Below are 19,404 nucleotides of genomic sequence, written 5' to 3'. Positions count from 1 at the left end.
ATGTTTGATGTACAAATATTAATATTACAATTTTATATATACTTTCTGTTATAAATATAATCAAGCCAACAATAGATGTTTATTAACTTTTTGTCACAACTTTGTGTTACAATATTTCAATATCAATATGTTATTTATTAAATGAAGTTGTTTAACGTGAATGTATATTTATCTGCCGCTATAAACTCCCGATGACTGCGCAATAAATTTTTATTCTTAAATAATACTAAAAGAAGTTACGTAATGTCTCCATTTATAAAATAAGATTGTTTGTATAGATTGTGTATATAGATTATTTGACCAGTAATTGTTTACGTACAAGACACTTTGAATTGATATAAATATCATCGGTATTGTCGTCGTGCATAAATTTTCAGATTTTCTACTATTATTTTTATTATATAACTTTTATTTATATTCTGTATTTATATTAGAACAAATTTTAAAGCAAACTTGAAATAATATTAGTACGAAATGTGATAAACATAACCTATATTTCATATATGTATGTATATTCCAGTGTATACTAATCGTCTTCTTATTATTCAAATACTTGATCGTAAATTTTATGTGTAAATGAATAATTTTCGTAATTAACTTGAAACATTAGATGAAAATAACACACTATATAAAATGTTTTAATTATCTTTTAATTTATTTTTGTAAGCTTATTTGCTATATTTCTCTTTTTAAATATAAACGTAAAAATGGAACAATCATTTCAATATAAGTTTTTTGATAGTAACCGTTAATATATACTTATTTACAGTAGTATATGTACAATAACGCACATACTAATATATTAGATACAAGGATAACCAACTGAATGTATTTTAAAGAAGACAATAAGAACACATATATAATATGGATATAATAAATTACAATTTGAATTGAACTTAGAAGTAAATTGAAGATATTTTGCTGATAAAATCATCATCTTAATTTAATGGACTGTAGGGCATAAAAAATTGTAAACACTAATATTTTTCTAGTCTTTTCCTTCAAAGTATATAATTTAGTCTTTTTTAATGTGCAAAAGTATTAAATTTATAATTTTTCATTTTTTAAAATGATTTTTACATATTTGAATTATAAAATTCACTTTCATGAAAAAAATTACAAATGAACACTTTTTTTATAAACTTATAGGATGCATTATCTTAATCAAAATAGTACAAAGTATTTTCCTACATTTTTGACATTTTTTATAACCATTTTCAATTAATCTGCTTGAATAAACATTAATACATTAAAAAATTACAATTTTTATAACAAAAATTTTGTAATTGTATTACTTATCCCATCATAGTTTTTCTTATCATCTATTAATTCATTATAGAATCGCACTTTGTGTTATATTCATTCAACTTTCTTATTAATTTCTCTTTGGAGCCAATAAGCGTCTAGCATCATTGTCTTTAAGACTCAGCTAAGCTCCATTATTATAAAATAATTTATTAAACATTTAACGGTTTCAATTAATAAATACTATTTGATATACAATTTCACTACTAAATTTACAAAGAGCAGAATATAGATAGTGTCCCTGTAAAAAAGTTCAGATTGATTATCTTACTTAAAAAACATTGCTTAAATATAAAAGGGCAATATATATGTCTATAATTATAATCTTTATATCAAAATGCACTCAGAGAAAATCAAAGAATAAGCCCCTTTATATTTAAATTTGTTTAATGATACAGATGATATGTTGTAATTTATTAGTATGCCCCATAAAACTTTTTCCTATTTTTATGTGAATAATAACAATGAATGCAGTGCGGATGAAATTCCTTTAGTTCTAGTACACATATAATGTTCATGATTCAATTAATTGATTAATAGGTAAGATAATCTGCCTGATCATTTAATCCAGGACAATCCACTTAATATTTGGTCAAATCACTATTACTCCTTATAGATAGCAACAAATGACTTTGACATTATTAATTATTTATATAAATCATTGCTATTACTGTATACCTTTTCAACCCACTTCTACTCAATGTGAAATAACGATTAAAGTAATAACAATAAAATTTATTTTAAATATACCTGGCTTTTCTTATTAAGAATGTTATTTTTACAGCCAATTCAATAGTTTTTTATTTCTTAATAAGACATATATTTGAAACAAAATTGTCGAAGTGGATTAAAAATAAATACAATCGTTTTTACACTAATCTTCAATAGCATTAGGCACTGTCAACCCTTTATTGAAAATGTTTTAATAAATTCCATTTTTGAGAAAGTTAGAAAAATCAGAAAAGAAAGATTCGTTATGATCAAACAAGTTCTATTTTCAAAGTATTTTAATTTAGCAAATTACATAATAAAATAATATGCACCTTTTACTTACAAAATTTAAATTTTTACAACCTCTTTTTAAACAGAAGATATGTGTTAAATTTCTAATGTTGCGTATTAAGCATCTTTCCAGTTTATAAAAATCAGACCCAAATGTACTTTCATACTATTAATAATATACAAAACTAAATTTACAAGCCATATTATATGTTAATAACCTTGAACCTGTATTTATACACTAGATCACAATATAATACACGCTAAAATCTTAGAAAAAAAAATATGTAAAGAAAACTTAGTCAAAGAAAACATATAGTCATTTCTGTTTCAATTTATTATTAATTTTAGTCGTACAGTTGGTAAAATTGTACTACTCTAATACTGTTGTACTTTTTCAGGGCGTTATATTTACATTAATTTATTTGAAAAACAGAAGAATTTAAACATTAAGTTACAATTGTTAATTATTACCCAAAATGTGGAGTATCCCAAATGCCTGCATTTGAGACTTAAAAAATTCATATGAATTTTCTTTCTTTTTTTTCTTTCTTTTTTCCTTTTTTTTTAGAGAAAAAGAAAGATATAATATGTATGGCATACAGTAATTTTACTCTAATATCAAATCCAAAAACTAAAAAATTATTACAAATTTTATAATAAATTTATATCCAGAATGTTAAATAATGTTTATGAAGTTATTGAATTGTTGCTAAAAAGATCTATTGTCGCAACACAGATTTTCTGATCTTTCATACAGAACAAAACATATTTCTACCAACTGTACAGTAACAAAATAAAGAACAAGAGGAGTATTGAAATCATATCTCCTTGGTTGACGTACAGAATGCTATTTTGTTTCATTAGATTTAACAATTATTATCACTTCTCGCGCCTTGGCAACATACATCCTTAAACGCTAGTACGCTTATCGCTTTATAGATGTACGACTTGCTTTTATTGGGGTATTTTGTATCCCTCTTATACTTTCTGCATCTCATTCACTGAATTCGTACTTTTCGTTATCGAAATAATGCCCCGATTATGCAATGAATTCTTAACTTATTTTTGTGGCACCATTGTGATTCACCTTATGGTTTACAGTCCAGTTATCTTCTTGTAGATTTTTCAAATGATCTTCTAGTAATGATGCCAAATTACGTCTTTTAAATCGTAATGATTCTTTCACAATATCTCGCAAAAATGCAAGTCGTATATCTAGAGTCCCTTGAATTTGGTGTAAATGTGAAAATAGTGTTTCATAATCTGAAACAAGATTATAATTATTGGTATAAATTATTTTGTAGGTTCCCTTCTTCATAGACTATAGATATACATAAAAAGATAATAGAAATACGTATCCATTTCAACTTACTTGTACCTCTTCTTCGCACTTCCTTATATACAAGTTCTCGAACGTTCAAATTATGTCTTCTAATATCTTCCAATTCTTTTTTCGTCAAAACTTTGTCTTTTTCTACTTTGGACTCACGTTTTTCTTCGACATGATTAGACAATCGTTCATCAACTGAATTTTCAATTTTTGCACTATTTTCAACACAATCATTAAGAGGTAGATTGTTACACTCATTCTTAACATTTTCCGTTTTCTCGCTTTTCACTTCGCTCTTAGGTGTATCAACATTATTAACTACTGGTGTTAAAGTTGGTGGAGCATCCATGTGATTGTTAATATGTTCCACTGGAATTGGTTCGAAAACTGGTATTGTTGGCATTTCTGCAAGGCCATTTACTAATTTCTCCGGCGAATTAATACACGGCGCATTTGATACACTAGGTGTAGAATTTGTTATATTTGATGAAATTTGAATCAAGTCGGTAGTTGCAGTCACTTGGTTTTTCGTATCGTCAACCCATGGTACTGGCGAACTCGGTGGAGTATTCGTAGGCGTATACGACGGTCTCCGTACGACTACATCTTTAGGAATTGGACCCGGTTTTCGTTTATTTGGCGGTGGTTTCGAAGCAAGCGACCCTCCTCCATCCGATGCAGGCAAGCTACGTTTAAGACCGCCCTTGGAAGTTGAAGATGTTGCACCAACCATATCAATATCCGCTTCGTCGACCATCATTCTTTTATCTATTTTGAATGGATTACCTGAAATTTAATCACAAGAAATTAGATACTTTTTCAACATAAATGTAAACTTGATATTTTTAAATTAAAATAATTAGATTAGTTATCAAGTATTTTGAACTATTACCAAACATATGTTGTCTAACTGGAGCACTTTCTATTTCTCTCAATGGTGGAGTCATACGTTTCAAATATTCTTGATAATTTCCCATTTGTGCTAAGGGCATTGAGTGAACGTAATCATCATCAAGTAACTTTGTATGCAGCAATCCAGGTTGCAGGAAGTTGGCTCGCATTCTAACAACTTGATCTAACAAAGATTTTCGTGGGACATCAAATGCATTCCTATAACTATGCGCACCACGTTGTTGATTTCTAACTAATCCAACTACAAAACCACCGAATTCATTTAATTGATCCCTCAATCCGGTAAATTTATCTTGTAATAATGGATGTGACACCTGTTAGATTAAAAAACAACATTAATTCTGTAAGAACACAAATATTTTTATATAGTAGATAATAATAAATATTTACCAAATCTTTTTTTAAAGGAGTTCTAGGAATAACCCTCACACCTTCTGTTACTGTTGTACTACCGTTCACTAAATTTTTTGTCATATTGGCAGTAGCAAGTTGTTTGGAAAGAACTTCATTACATAGTCTGTCAAATTCAATTTTAGCTTGATTTTTTAACCGTTTTAAATAATTTAAGACACTATAGGATAACGAATTATCCATATTATCAGGTATTAATGTTTGAGCTAATGGTGTAGGTGCACCCATTCTAGTTAAAGCTCTCCTGAGGGACTGTATTACAAAATTGCACTGTTATTCAAATTTACTAATGAAGTAATTAAATATTTTGATAATCAATTAAAAACTTACTGCTGCATAATAAGTGGGCATTGTTCTCATGTAATTTTGAAATTGTGTTCGCCACTCATTCGTTGGTTTCAATCTATGCACTTTAAACAGTTCTTCTAACAAAGGCAAAAGTACTGGATAGTTGTAAGGCATGACAAACAAATTTACGCACGTTAAATTAGTGCTTGCTTTTAAATATCCAAATGGATGACCCACTTCACTTGATTTGTAAGAATTCGCCACAAAAACTTGCCAACAAATTGTTGGTTGTTTTCTGGCTAATATGTACTGTGTCAATGGACTTGGTTCTAATTCATATTTATCGAATGGGAGATTTTCTATCACCATAGGCTCTTGACTGGTGCAAGTAAATTTTACATTCGGATGTGCCGATCTAGCCGGCAAAGAACTAGCACTCAAATCAGGCCAGAAACTTTCAGGTATCGGCCAGAATCCAACCGCGAAACCTTTCTGAGCAGATCTTGGGACATAAATCAGTCTTCTACAAGAATGCCATGCCGTGTTTCCTGGTACCGTTGGATTAGGAAGATACGTCGTCCGTGCTCCATTCGTTGTATTATTTTCATCCTCATTTTCATCATCATCTGCATGTTGTGTTTCGTTATTTAAAGGTGGAGGATCTGGCCCAATTTTTTCGAAATTTATTACCACACCAGACTGAACCTTTTGTACCAAAGAGTCTATACATTGCATCATCATTCTAAAAGATGTTATACAATATGAACGACCTACAATGAGTAATAAATTTTTTATATCAGTATTTTTATGAGCAGCAATAGAATAAATTATCTTATGAAAATATTTTTCTTTTCCTTACCTCCAGTAACTTCACACATAGCATCTATAGGAGATGAATCACTTGCCACTAAACCTGTATCCCTCTCGACAGCCGGAGTTCCAGATAAACGAAGTACCAAAGAAAATAATCTTTGATCCCATCTAAATGGTTCCTTGGTTAGTTCAGATCCAGGTATAGGAGAATGCATTGGTAGTGTAAACTGTAATATTTTTTGTTTTTCAATTATCTTTTCCATAAAAAAGAAAAAAGATGGTATTTCTACTTTTTAAATACAATTAAGAAATTTACATCTTGATTAACTCCACTATTAGTCGTATATTTTCCTCCATCTGTAATCACAACAATTACTGATGGTTCCAAATAAAAGGGACATCTTCCCTGTCCATACGTATCTATGCCAGTTTGCATACGATTTATGTTCAAAACATCTAAAGCATGTTTCAAAGCAGCACCTAGTGTTGTTAACCCAACACATTGTAAATTTTTAAGCTCGTTCATAAAAGTTGCTAAGTTTTCCTTCCATCCAGCCTAGAAGAAAAGAGTATTTGTTTAGTTATATATCAAAACCAAGAGAAAACATTTTCTTCTTTAACGTAATATAATAATATAAAAAATCATATATGTTCTTATTGAAATGTCTTCCATATTGGAAGAATCTTGATCTTTAGTTTTCAATTTATTTCTAAAGCAAAACTAATGATAAAGTTAATGATTCAAGAAAGATGCAAAATTGTAACTTATTACAAGGTTTGAAGTTCTGTCACTAAAGTTCAGCAACAATGGAGGAGAAGAAAATTATTCTGAAACAATGAGAACCTCCATGTAACATTAAATATGCAGACAACAAAGAATAGCCATAAAAAATTCACAACGTTCATTTTCAATCGCATTGGTGATTTTTTAAATTTATCATTGTATCAACAATATTTACGTTAACTTCTATCCAATGCATGATAATTCTTTATTGTCTCAGGATCCACTGTCATACGGAAAACTTATTTTACTTCTCTACCATTACCAAACTGGTGACAGTACCTTAATCCTTATAACAACTTTCAACCTTGGGCCATTCTTAATTGATCATCATGTTCAATTCTGAAAAAAAAAAGACCTCTACTTCAACTTATAAATAAATTTCATAAACACAAAATTGAGTAGGATGGAATGAAATTAAAATTTTGTTATAAAATTAAAAAAAAATTTTTGTTGGGGAGGTATTAACAAAGCATAGATTCTAAAATTTAAAAAGAAAAGCACATGTGAGTTCGTCTTATCAACGAAATCGTGTATATCAATTTCGTAAATTTGGCGCGCACGTAACCATAAAGAAAGAAACCCTCGTGGGCAGGCCCCCACTCGCATATTACTACCCACAATGCTGCTCTTCCGTAACGGAGGACAGAAGATACGGCAAGTGCACGCTGCACTTTGCTGCCTTCTTGCTGACTATCAATTATTCAGCAATCGAAGGGGACCAATAACATGGCAATTCTACATGAATGCATCGATTGGTCATATAAGACAACGAATCATGAATACATTTGAAAGGAAAAACAGAAAAGATATTTGAGAGAAAAGATATAATTGAAAGTTTTATGCATGAGACACTATACATGGTAGCTAGCTAGCGTATGTGTGCGTGTAAGAAAGAGATGCGATGATCTTAGGAACAAGAAGAAGAAAAAAGGATAAAAAATGTGAAAGATACGAATGTAAAAGCAAGTGTAATACGAAGAAAAACATACCTTGATATTCTGGGGCGGATCTTCGAAGGTCAGGAGCATGTAACGATCTCCACGACTCTCTGGTGATCTTTGTCTTACCTACAGAAAAAAAAAAGAAAAAAGGATTAAACGATTAAAAATTACGAGTTGCAGGAAAGTAAAAGACAGGGAGTCCGTTATTACACGTTGCTCTTTTTGACAATGGCACACGAGCTAATGATTGGGCACAGCAATCACAATTGAATCTCCCGGCCGGGAAAGCTGTCTGACTAGCGTACCTTCACGAAAGTCTCCACGGCGCTCTTGGCTACATCCAAAAGCGTGGGTCGCCCGCCCAAATATGCCCTCTGATTCATGGAGGCCGACGTGTCGATCAAAAAGACTATTATGGTCATCTTCGCGAGGCGAACCCGCTCGTTCTCGAGGTCGTAACTGCGGCCCGAGACCTCCCGTAGTCAGAACTAGCTAGCTAACAGCCCTACGACGGCGTGGCGCATAGCTGCTTCGACCATTGAACGCTCCCGAATACGCTCTCCGAAAAACTTCTTTTATCGTAACGGCGCCCGCTTCGTTCTTACTCTTTTTCGATCTCTCTCTTTCTTTTCTTTTTACTTCTCTTTCCCTCTTTTCCTATATATATGTGTGTGCGTGCGTGTGCGTGTGCGTGTGTGTGCGCGCGCGCGCGTGTGTGTATGTGTGTGTAGACGTGTATGTATAATATATATATATTAATATATGTATATATATGTACGTCTTTTCCCCTCTTTCTCTACACCGAACCGAATATCTACTGCTACGTCGCACGCCTCTGGTGCTCGAATGTGCCTGGTGAACAGCGGCACACGGTACAGCAGCTGAAACGCAGCCACGAGATCGCGAGTTGTGAGTCGGACAAGACCGTCTGCCAGTCTGTCCGCTGGTTCTTTCGTCTGTCCCTCTCTTCGTTTCCTATTCTCCCCATCCTTTATCTTCCTCTTTCTCGCTCTCACATCCTTTGTCTTTTCACATATAGTTTCTATCGTTCTCAGTCCTTCATCTTCTTCCTTACTACCGATGTATATACGACTGTCTTTCTCTTTACCTATCGTTCTTTCTTACTCTTTCAATTTAACGAGAACAACATTTAACTTTCTCTCTCGGCATTTCATTCGTCTCTGTTGACAGTAGCTTTATCTTGCTCATGGTTACACTGCGTCGTAAACCACGTGACCTCGTGGAGTTTATTTCTATTGGTTGTTCTCCCTCCAAGTAAACTTTCATCTCTATCACTGTATGTATGAAACGCATCGTGTTTCGACATTGTATAAGTGCGTATCGAAACGCTGTTTGCTTCTATCGAATAGAATAGTTGCATACTACTTTTACACATTTTATACGTTCTACGATCACACAGTGTGTCGTAAAGTTGGGTTTGTTTCAACTTGTCCAAATGAATAGATATATGTATGCAAGAAGAAAAATAATGTTACAATTAATAGGTAACCTATTTATTTTATCTTGTTAGGAAGATTTTGCGTTACTTTGAGTGCATATTTCTTTCTTATCTTTCTTATCTTCTTATTATAATCATGTAATAGTATATAATGGAATGTGTGTTGTGTAATGTATGTAACTCAACATAGTTTGATTTATTCTGTTTCAATGATATCAAGCAGTCAGCGAAGAAACAAACAATGCGTAAGAAATTTACTGTATATGTTACAACGAATTAAAATAAATGCTTTGAGTCATATATATTATTAAATAATTTTTTACCCATCCATTTTTACGTTTTCTTTCATTTTAATGCTGCACTGTGTCCACCAGTTATCTTTCATTTTTCTATTTTTACCTATTTGATAAGTCTATTAAAAATTTTATGAACATAATAAAACAGCTGATTCAAGGGAATAACCAATCAGAAAATAAGTAACAGTACGGACTCTAATATGGCGGGTTTTTAACTCTAAGTAGAGTTTTAGGGATTAAATGATTTAGATAAATTGTTCTATATTTCACATATTCTAAGGTGTAAGATATATGTATTGCGTAATATGATTTAATATTCTGTAGTCATAAGTTGTTAAGTTCAAAAGTTGTAAGAATCGTACAAAGTATTATATGTATAGATATTTTTGTATTATTTAGTATAAATAAAATTGTACACAAAAACATGGATGAACTGAATCCATCTAAGCGTAAAAAAGTTGTCAATCTTCTAAAAAAATTTGAAGAGAATAGAAAAAATGTAAGATAATTCTTTTTTAAGAAAATTAGTAAAATATACTTTTTTGAATATTTTGTTATTTTTTAGGTATCTGAATCTATTATGACATTTAATTTTAATAAACAACGTATTCAATATTTAAGCAAATTAAATGATGTTAAAGAAAACTGTAAGGGTATCTTGTATTGGATGTTTCGTGATATTAGGATACAAGGTATATAATTAATACATAGTTCTACATAGTTCTTTCATTATTATTAGTTTATTAATAAGATTTAACATTTTTAGACAATTGGGCTCTGCTCTTTGCCCAGAAAATTGCTGTGAAAAGTAATGTACCCCTCCATATATGTTTTTGCATAATGCCAAGTTTCCTAAATGCTTCTATGAGATATTACAAATTTCTTTTAAAAGGATTAATGGAGATTGAAGGAGAATGCAAACAATTGAATCTAAACTTTCATCTTTTACATGGTGAACCAAATGAAAGTATTCTGAAATTTGTAAAAACTTATAACATGGGTGCTGTGATCGTAGATTTTTATCCATTAAAGTTACCTATGTCATGGATCGATAATGTACAAAAGAATCTTCCAGAAGATGTCCCTATTTGTCAAGTAAACACAATTTTAGTTGATGATGTAATTTACAGATAATCCTTTGATATATTAATATACATCTTTTAAAGATAGATGCTCATAATATTGTGCCTTGCTGGTATGCATCAACAAAACAGGAGTTTGCTGCTAAAACCATCAGAAATAAAATAAATACAAAACTAAAAGAATTTTTAACAGAATTTCCTCCTGTTATTAAGCACCCATATTTAACAAAAGAAAACTTTGAAAACAACAATTGGGATATAACTTTGCAAGGTGTAGAAGCAAGTAAGCCAACAGCTGAAATTACATGGGCTAAACCAGGATATAGAAATGGTATTAAGGAACTTGAAAATTTTATACAGAATCACTTACAAAGATATGGAGATGAACATAATAATCCATTGTCAAATGCCATCAGTAATTTATCACCTTGGTTTCATTTTGGTATGATCTCAGTACAACGTTGTATTTTGGAAATACAAGAATATAAAGGATTGTATAAAAAATCAGTTGAATCCTTCATGGAGGAAGCTATTATTAGAAGAGAACTTAGTGATAATTTTTGTTTCTATAATGAAAAGTACGATCTTGTTGAAGGTGCCTATCCTTGGGCTATAAAAACACTAAATAAACATCGGTAATTTATTTTATTTATTACAAGTTGTGTACATTATATTATTGTTAACATTTTATTACATTTAGAAAGGATACAAGAAAATATGTATATTCTTTAAATCAGTTGGAAAACTCTAACACACATGATGATTTATGGAATGCATGTCAAAATCAAATGATAATAACAGGAAAAATGCATGGATTCTTAAGAATGTATTGGGCAAAGAAATTATTAGAATGGACTGAAACACCTGAGAGTGCTTTAGAATGGGCCAATTATTTAAATAATAAGTACAGTATCGATGGTTGTGATCCGAATGGTTATGTAGGTCAGTTCTCTATCTGTACTTCTGTGATGTATTTTATTATTACACAATATGTATATTCTATTTGTGCTTCTAGGTTGCATGTGGTCTATCTGTGGTGTCCATGATCATGGTTGGCCAGAAAGAGATATATTTGGAAAAATAAGATATATGAATTATAATGGATGTAAACGAAAATTTAATGTTGCCGAATTTGTTATGAAATGGGAAAAGAAGAAAGCTAATGAACTTATATAAAAACATAGCCACTAATTATAATTATATAGTTATAAATTATTTATTAAAATCTATCCGTCCACATTTAATCTCTATCTTATAAAAATATATATTATATATAATTAAAGTATTTTATACCAATATATAATTAATAATGGTTAATATTTATCAATACTTTGCATCATTGCATAATAATGAAAGTGAAGTAGGGACTGCATCTAATGAAGTTAAAGAAAGTGCAGCAGCCTTTAGAGCTAAGGAAAGACAATTGGTTTCATCTAAATTTTTATGAATTCCATAAATTATTCCAGCAGTAAGACAGTCACCACAACCACTCACATTGTATGTTTCTTTTGGATCATCAGAAATAAAAGATAAGGGGGGATATAAGCGAGAAGTGACCATAGTATGAGCAACCAATTTTCCTTCTTTATCATAAAAGGGATCATTTCCAAGGGCTTTACGAACGACCTATAAAAAATAATTATTAAATTCTATATTTATATTTTCTCATATTTGTTCTAATTATTAAATATTTACCAATACTCCTTGTGATCCTAATGTACTTATAACCACTGGGATAAATTCAGCTACTTGCTCTGCAATTGTTTTTACTTCTTCTAAGTCTATAGATAATTTGTTGTCAGGTACTGATATGCCAAGATATTTGCCAATAGCTGATAGTTCATTTCTATTTGGTGATATAAAATGCAAAACATTTTGCCATTGTGATTTTGCTTTAAATACTTTAGTTGCCTTGTTCACATCTGTGGGTTCATACCAAACTAAAAAATAAATGTCATGTTTGATTTTAATACATCATAGTCCAATTTACAAATATAATTATTTTTTAAATTTTATGTTAAACATATTTTTTTATTTTAATACACCGGATGTAATTTTTATATACTAATTGTTTGGTTTTAAGATGCTATTTAAAAAATGGCGCTAAGACTAAATGCATTCCTCGCAATATGGAGCGCTGCTAGAGCGCTAAAAATTCTTCATGTGAATGGACATCTATTAATCATTTGTTTCATCGTCTCATAGACGCATACCGCATACACAACGCAAAACATAACGCATAGTGTATGTGTCACATTATCCCATTCCGACTTAAAACCCAAAAGCTGCTTAAAAGCAAATCTGAAAACTACGTAAAACAAGTCAAATTTAAAAACTATTTACAAAATAAAGCAATAGAATGAGTAAAACTCTAAACGGCAAAGCTGCTGTTATATGCACAGCATTTGCATTTCTTTCAATCATCATTGCATTCACCACACCCAACTGGCTTGAAACCGATGGAAAATTGGAAAATCCAAAATTTGTCAAAATCGGTAATTTGATTTACATATTTGACATATTAGTAAGAAAAATACTATTTAAATACTATATTCCCTTGTAAAATGTTATTATAGGTTTATGGCAGGTATGCTTCCAAGGATTTGGAGATCCGCATCATTTGTATGATACTAAATTTTATGGTTGTTGGTGGGTGTTTGAAGAAGAATATTACATAATACACGATATACTCCTGCCAGATTTCTTTGTTGCAACACAATTCTTTTTCACATTATGTCTGACTTTATTATTAATAGGAGGTTTCTTAACTGTATTATATACATGTTGCTCACAACATCATGATAAATATCAGTTGCTTCTATGGACAACAGGTGGAAATTTGGTACTAGGTGGAATATGTGGTATTATTGCTGTTATAATATTTGGTGCACGAGGCGATGGCAGAGACTGGATGCCCAATTGGGAGCATAATAACATTAGCTGGTCTTATGCATTAGCTGTTATTGGTAGCTTTACTTTGGTTATAGCAGGTACATTGTTCCTGATCGAAGGCCGTAGGCACAGAAAGAAACAAGAAAGAATATTACGGGAAGAACAAAAAACACATACAACTATTTAAAGTTATAAATGCAATAATTTTTTATATGCTTTTGAGGAAAGTTGGAGGTAATAATATAAAAAAAATATTTTATACGTCTTTGTAATAAAATGTTACATAAATATGCTATATTTATTGTTTTGTAAAATAATTTGTATGTTAACTTTGTTAACGAATCCGTCCATAGAAGAGATTTTAGATATAAGTGGCCTTAATTATGTAAGTGAAGTGAAATGTTAGAGAATTATATGAAGAATGAAGTTGAATAAAGTAATTTGTTCGAAATCATATCTCCTCTTCTTCGCATTTATGTTAATTTTTCTGTCATATTTGCCTTTTTGCCAAATAAATATATACGTAAGTTGTAGATTAAAGCAAAATAATTAGGTTGCAAAGGGTAAATATGGTCAAACTCTGACCCATTTTATTATCGGGGGAAATAATTCAACGTGAGTTACGACTAAGATTGCGTGCACGAAGATCGACGTCAGGTGTAAGTCGTTGACCTAGTTTAGCTCCTATTTTAATCAGCAACTTCTACAATTTCACGTACTATATCGATCACACCTGGAAAAGGTGTTACTATTGGTTCCGTATCATCCTTCGATATTTAACAATATTTACGGAAACGTAAAATTATTAATAAAATGACATGTGTAATGAATAGTAAATTTCAATTTCATCATGAATATTTTTTTTTGCGATATTGTTTTAATATGTGAATTGCATCTCGGTGAATCATACATAAACTGAATAGTAGAATAAGTCATATCGATTCCAAAAATCTTAATTGAAGTTCATGGATATGAATTAAACAAATTCTTTTTTATAAAATACAAAACAACAATTCGTTAGAAATCTTTTTTATCATTTTTCGGAGCTATCTCTTTAAACTTAATAGTTTACATTGATTTCGTAAATTTTTATTATTAAAGACTTTAATAGCCGAGAAAATTGACCTAAATAAGAAGAAATATATTTTAGTATTTCCGTTTCATTTACAATTTAAGATTTCACGATATAAAAATATGTAATTCAGTTGAAACGTCAATGACGTAATGTCGTTACTACAATAGAAATTTATAAAAAACTCTCATACTAGCAGTGTCTCCCATTTTTAGTCTTTGTTTATCATTCCATAGCATTTAAAGCACCTTTCATTAAGTATTTGAATAATATAAAATTTTTTAACTTTAACATTATTAGATATCACGCAAAATTTTTAATGTACTTTTTTGCAATTTTTAGCAGTTTTTAATAGTTTAACAGTATTTATCATTTAAATACACGAATGTTAACAAATGTTTATTTTATCGCCTATGTTTCGTAACTGACAACAGAAAAAAGATATTTCATTAAAATTTCTTTTTTAAATATAGTTGACATATTTAAATAATATTATAATTAGGCATTGAGAACCCTTTCCTTGTCATAACTGCTAATTTGTACTCGTGGGATACTCACGATTTTACAAGGTTAGGTTAGATGGTATGGTAAGCTACATGGTCATCACACAACATAACGTGTTTGGGTGTGGTTAATGCCGTGGGATCTTTACTAGATCAGTAGATTTGAATTGTTTGTACGCGTTGTTTTACATCGTAATCATTCACGAAACAATTTTTTCACGATGAAGAAAAGAAGCTTTTCCGGCAATGTGGGTGTCGGTGTCTTTATCGTTGCTTTCGTGTGTGTTTGCGTTGCATTTGGTACACCAGCATGGTTAGTGAGTGATTATCGTATCACTGGCGCAAAACTCGACAAATTAGGCTTGTGGACACATTGCTTTAGATCACTTCCAAATCCTCAAGAAATGGACGCACCTAGACGCTTTTTTGTTGGTTGTAGATGGGTTTATGATCCCTTCACTGCAGGTTATTCTGATATTCGAGGCTTTTTACTACCTCGTAAGTTTCTTCTTTAGCTTAATCATTCTCATTAATACTTATAAAATTATCAAAGTAACATGTTGTCATTATATCACTAATCTTAATCTCTTTGTTACAGCATTTATGATAGCAACACAGTTTTTCTTTACTCTATGCTTCCTGTTGAGTATGGTGTCATTTGTATTGGTATTATTGTTCACTCTATGTTGTGATCCAGAACAGAAACGTTATGTACAACTTATCATGACAATTGGAGGTTTACTATTTGTTGGTGGAATAAGTGGTGGACTAGCAGTAATTATATTTGCTTGCCTTGGAAATACTGATGGCTGGATGCCTGGACATGCAAATAATTTCTTTGGTTGGTCCTTTGTAATGGCAGCTGTGGGTAGTGTATTGACAATTATAGCAGGAGCTCTTCTCCTTGTTGAAGCAAATGTTCAACGTAAAAAACGAGAGTATTTAAAAGAATCTCAAACAAGATTCCAGCTTGAATCTCGTACATGAGCTAGAGTATTATTATTACATAAGACTTGCACAACAATTTAGTGCTAAAATTTTGTAATATTATTCCGTCCATATATTAGCTGGTTTTTAATAATAGTATATTGTAACACATATTTTCTATTATTCTAGTACAAAGTATGTTATAAAACAAGATTTGTATTTTTGTAAGTTTTATATATACAAGATATGTATAAATTGTATTAAGTAGTGTTGATAAGGGAACCTTTGTATTTTTATTGTTGTTTTACTTGTTTAATAACTTTTTGAAAATTAAATTATACTGAAAGTGAAAGTTAATGGAAATATATCTAAAGTTAATTATTTTAGCAAAGGAAGAGTAATCTCAATTGTATCCAATAGAAAAATTTCTTTTTTCTTGAATTATAAGAAGTTGTTATGGAAAGTTGTATAAGTTTTACAATGTAAACATCTACTGCCAGTGGTCAATTTATATGTACAAGATTTGTAAAGACTAGTGTAATTTACACGTATAAAAATACTAACATAATTGTATGAATTAATTTAATTATTCGTCCTTGACTGTAAATTATAAAAAGAATTTTAAATAGGCACAATGCGTCGGTTTTGTAATATATCTTTACTTCAATAAAGATAAGATTAAATGTTGAAAATGGTTATTTATATATTATTTTGTTTTTGTTTGAGAACCACTGATCTGACTATAGAAAGTAGAAATCTTACAGGATGTCAACTAAAACTAAGTTACATTATTGGTAGTGAAACGAATGTGGTGTAACAAGTTCACGATAAATAGAATATTTTAAGAATTAAAGAAAAAAGCAAAATAATAATAATGTCTGTTGATAAACAAGAATATTATCGCGCTTTAAGTAAGCAATATCATTTCTTAGACTTGCAGTGAGTGAAAAACATTCATAACCTCTATTAATTGCTTATTATATTTTTTTTTCGTTATGTTTATAAATATCTTTTGATTGTTAAATTAATTTCATTTCAGTCCCTACTAGATTTAAATTAAAAAAAAGAGATTTTCAGTAATTTTAAATATATGTAATTTTAGGAATATTGTTTTGAACAGCTTATTAGATACTTACAGCTTATCGTATTCTTAATTTGACAAAAAATCAAAAAACAATTTGTTGCATGTTACTACATTTTTTTCAAAGAATATTATGTAATTAGAAAATGATTATCGCCAGGGTGACTGATGGTTGTGCAAACATTTGTCACATCTGTTCTTTTAATCTTATTCTTTGCACAAGTTGTGATTGTATTGATCTTAGTCCATTGGCCTTTGAAATTTGTAATGAATTGTGAATGGATGCTTTTAGTTACTGCTTTCGTGTGTTGTGTCACAGTAGGTAAGTGGAAGTTTTCAACAATATATCAGTTAAATAAGCAAAACACGTTTATGACCTTCAAATAATTTTTAAATTTCAGGTACCCTATTGTTTTTAGCAGTATCAATATTTGGAGAGCAATATTGACATACACATTGACTAGTGTAATCAAACCATAGCTTTTTGTTATGATCATATGGTTTGGCAGTTATTTCATTCATGCCTTTCTGATTAGCTTTATGTTAATCGTATGAGTGCCAAGTGGTGCTATTGCGCTTCTTCTATCCTGTGTTAAAAAATTCCAGTGCTCTTGGTTGCGAAACCGACAATAACAGCACGCTCTGGTTTTGTCGATGCATGTCTTTATGGTTATTGTTCAGTCTTAGGTAAATTAAGACAAAATTTGAGTAATATTATACTTTGTAAGAGTACACGTTTTTATTCTTCTAAACAACCATTGCTGTAATAATATAATGAACTAAATTATATATAGTAAACTATAAAAAACAATAATGAAATATACGTTTATATTAACGAGGCAACTGATGAAAGACGAATTTTAATTTCAGTCTAACATTTGGATGCAAATATTATTGAGATTTACATAAATGCCATATAATATCTAAATAATATTTTTATATGATTTAAACTCACCGATGTCACTACTTATGCTCAAAAGGATGTTAGAATAACATTGAACTGAAAGAAATAAGACTTATCGTATATAAACATAAAGCAACGCAATCGCGCTCCTTGGCAGTTTTAGACGAGGAATAGGACTATCGCTATCACGCCGTCTGCCATTTTTGGACATGGAATGAAAGAAGCGCTATCGTGCCGCTTGGCAATTTTTTATTGGGAAACAGCAAAGACCAGTGGCACTCAAACGGTTAAACTTAGTAATGCAAATGCAGTACATAAAGCAAAATTTATATTAATTTTATAGATTTATATAAAATAGTTATTATATACTGGGAAGGTATATAGTATTCAAAGAAGATTTATTTCAGATGGATTTATAACTATTTTTTAGATTAATTAGAAGTGAAAACATAAAATTGCTTTTAAAGTCATTTTGTTATGCTCTGCAATTGAGTGTGTGTTCTCAGTGACAGTATTAACTTCACCTATTTTTTTTTTTTATAAAAACTTGTATCTTCAGATAAAAAGAACTGTTTTCACATTTTTAGACTATTGTTTTATATATATACATATAAACATATATCTAAGTCTAGAATATTTTAGAAGTTATAAATGTCTAGTAATTACGATAAAAATTATCGAAATTGGAGAATCACAAAAATGTACGTATCTTTCTAATTATTTTTTATTGCAAAGTTTTACATAGTAAACGTTAAGCAGATTTTATATCATATACCTTGAAAGTATAATCAATATTTTATGAGATTAATGAAAAAAAAGAAAAAAAAAGCTAGAATGAAGTAAAAGCTTATAAAATTATCACCTACCTGGAATTTTTAAGCACGTTGCAAGATCCAATACGTATCGAATCGTATCTAGAGGTAGATTACCGTCAAGAACGATGAAACTCGAATTCTCCACGTACGATTGGTATTTCTTCACCAAATGCGGGCTGATACTAGAGAACACTTCCATCTCACCGACTGCGAACCGACATTCGCCTTTGTAATCGATGATCACGGTACATCTTAAATTATCAAACACAAATACATATTTAAGAAAATAAATAAAAGACCAGTGAACAAAATATTCAAATGTACATATGTACATATAACGCAAAAGGAAAAGATGTCTCTTTCAACGGGTGAAAGAACGAATTCGAAGATGGCAAAAGAAAAATTATTGGAAATCGGGGACAAGTGGTCTCGAGTGGTATTTACGGGGTCAATGGTTATTCCGATCAGCAATTCGCTACAGAAACCAATAACCATTAATACCAATGATGAGCTTTTACTGTCTTCGGATTCAGTATTGCACAAGAAGTATCCTATACCTCTGTTCTTTTAAATCATAATAGCGGACC

The 19,404-nt window shown here is 30.4% G+C and overlaps 5 protein-coding genes and 1 long non-coding RNA gene across 11 annotated transcripts in view; 4 read left to right on the top strand and 2 right to left on the bottom strand.

Annotated features, from left to right (window-relative positions):
- The first annotated feature begins 58 nt into the window (after positions 1–58).
- Positions 59–1,278, top strand: LOC139986717 (uncharacterized). Its single transcript, XR_011799704.1, has 2 exons — positions 59–505; positions 770–1,278. It is a non-coding gene; the product is annotated as an uncharacterized lncRNA (long non-coding RNA).
- A 1,001-nt stretch (positions 1,279–2,279) lies between these two features.
- On the bottom strand, positions 2,280–8,696 carry Ints6 (integrator complex subunit 6). Of its 3 annotated transcripts, XM_072002170.1 has the most exons (10): positions 8,565–8,696; positions 8,092–8,443; positions 7,835–7,912; positions 6,378–6,617; positions 6,108–6,288; positions 5,291–6,018; positions 4,940–5,212; positions 4,530–4,863; positions 3,680–4,423; positions 2,280–3,570 (listed from the first exon to the last, which is right to left on the bottom strand). In XM_072002170.1, the coding sequence occupies exons 2-10, from the start codon at positions 8,206–8,208 to the stop codon at positions 3,362–3,364; spliced, it is 2,904 nt and encodes a 967-aa protein (XP_071858271.1). In that variant the 5' UTR covers positions 8,209–8,443; positions 8,565–8,696; the 3' UTR covers positions 2,280–3,361. The 3 variants fall into 3 exon arrangements, with proteins under 3 accessions (XP_071858271.1, XP_071858272.1, XP_071858273.1); XM_072002171.1 differs by lacking the exon at positions 8,565–8,696 and having other exon boundaries at positions 7,997–8,116; XM_072002172.2 differs by lacking the exons at positions 8,092–8,443; positions 8,565–8,696 and adding an exon at positions 7,125–7,184 and having other exon boundaries at positions 7,835–7,905.
- Positions 8,697–9,123: 427 nt separating this feature from the next.
- On the top strand, positions 9,124–12,291 carry LOC139986686 (deoxyribodipyrimidine photo-lyase). 3 transcript variants are annotated; one of them, XM_072002200.1, is made up of 7 exons: positions 9,644–10,040; positions 10,107–10,233; positions 10,308–10,636; positions 10,708–10,954; positions 11,078–11,258; positions 11,324–11,565; positions 11,639–12,291. In XM_072002200.1, the coding sequence occupies exons 1-7, from the start codon at positions 9,966–9,968 to the stop codon at positions 11,797–11,799; spliced, it is 1,362 nt and encodes a 453-aa protein (XP_071858301.1). In that variant the 5' UTR covers positions 9,644–9,965; the 3' UTR covers positions 11,800–12,291. The 3 variants fall into 3 exon arrangements, with proteins under 3 accessions (XP_071858300.1, XP_071858301.1, XP_071858299.1); XM_072002199.1 differs by lacking the exon at positions 9,644–10,040 and adding an exon at positions 9,124–9,291 and having other exon boundaries at positions 10,708–11,258; XM_072002198.1 differs by having other exon boundaries at positions 10,708–11,258.
- The window catches only part of LOC139986677 (uncharacterized), a 36,813-nt gene continuing 28,658 nt past the window's right edge, over positions 11,250–19,404 (bottom strand). For both annotated transcript variants that reach the window (XM_072002182.1, XM_072002183.1), the window contains exons 7-9: positions 18,869–19,068; positions 12,319–12,563; positions 11,250–12,249 (exon numbers count right to left, since the gene is read on the bottom strand). In XM_072002182.1, the coding sequence (XP_071858283.1) occupies positions 11,947–12,249; positions 12,319–12,563; positions 18,869–19,068 (748 nt within the window). In that variant the 3' untranslated portion in view covers positions 11,250–11,946. The remainder of the gene's footprint in view (positions 12,250–12,318; positions 12,564–18,868; positions 19,069–19,404) is intronic.
- Kune (claudin) lies at positions 12,818–13,969 on the top strand. Its single transcript, XM_072002245.1, has 2 exons — positions 12,818–13,118; positions 13,200–13,969. Exons 1-2 carry the CDS (start codon positions 12,983–12,985, stop codon positions 13,700–13,702), a joined length of 639 nt encoding a protein of 212 aa, XP_071858346.1. The 5' UTR covers positions 12,818–12,982; the 3' UTR covers positions 13,703–13,969.
- Sinu (claudin family member sinuous) lies at positions 14,804–19,130 on the top strand. Its single transcript, XM_072002242.1, has 3 exons — positions 14,804–15,588; positions 15,689–17,420; positions 17,500–19,130. The coding sequence occupies exons 1-2, from the start codon at positions 15,312–15,314 to the stop codon at positions 16,075–16,077; spliced, it is 666 nt and encodes a 221-aa protein (XP_071858343.1). The 5' UTR covers positions 14,804–15,311; the 3' UTR covers positions 16,078–17,420; positions 17,500–19,130.

Source organism: Bombus fervidus, chromosome 4, assembly GCF_041682495.2.
Source record: "Bombus fervidus isolate BK054 chromosome 4, iyBomFerv1, whole genome shotgun sequence".
In the NCBI taxonomy this organism is placed as follows: domain Eukaryota; kingdom Metazoa; phylum Arthropoda; class Insecta; order Hymenoptera; family Apidae; genus Bombus; species Bombus fervidus.
Note: the sequence above shows the minus strand (reverse complement) of the source record. Positions and strands in the feature narration are given on the sequence as shown.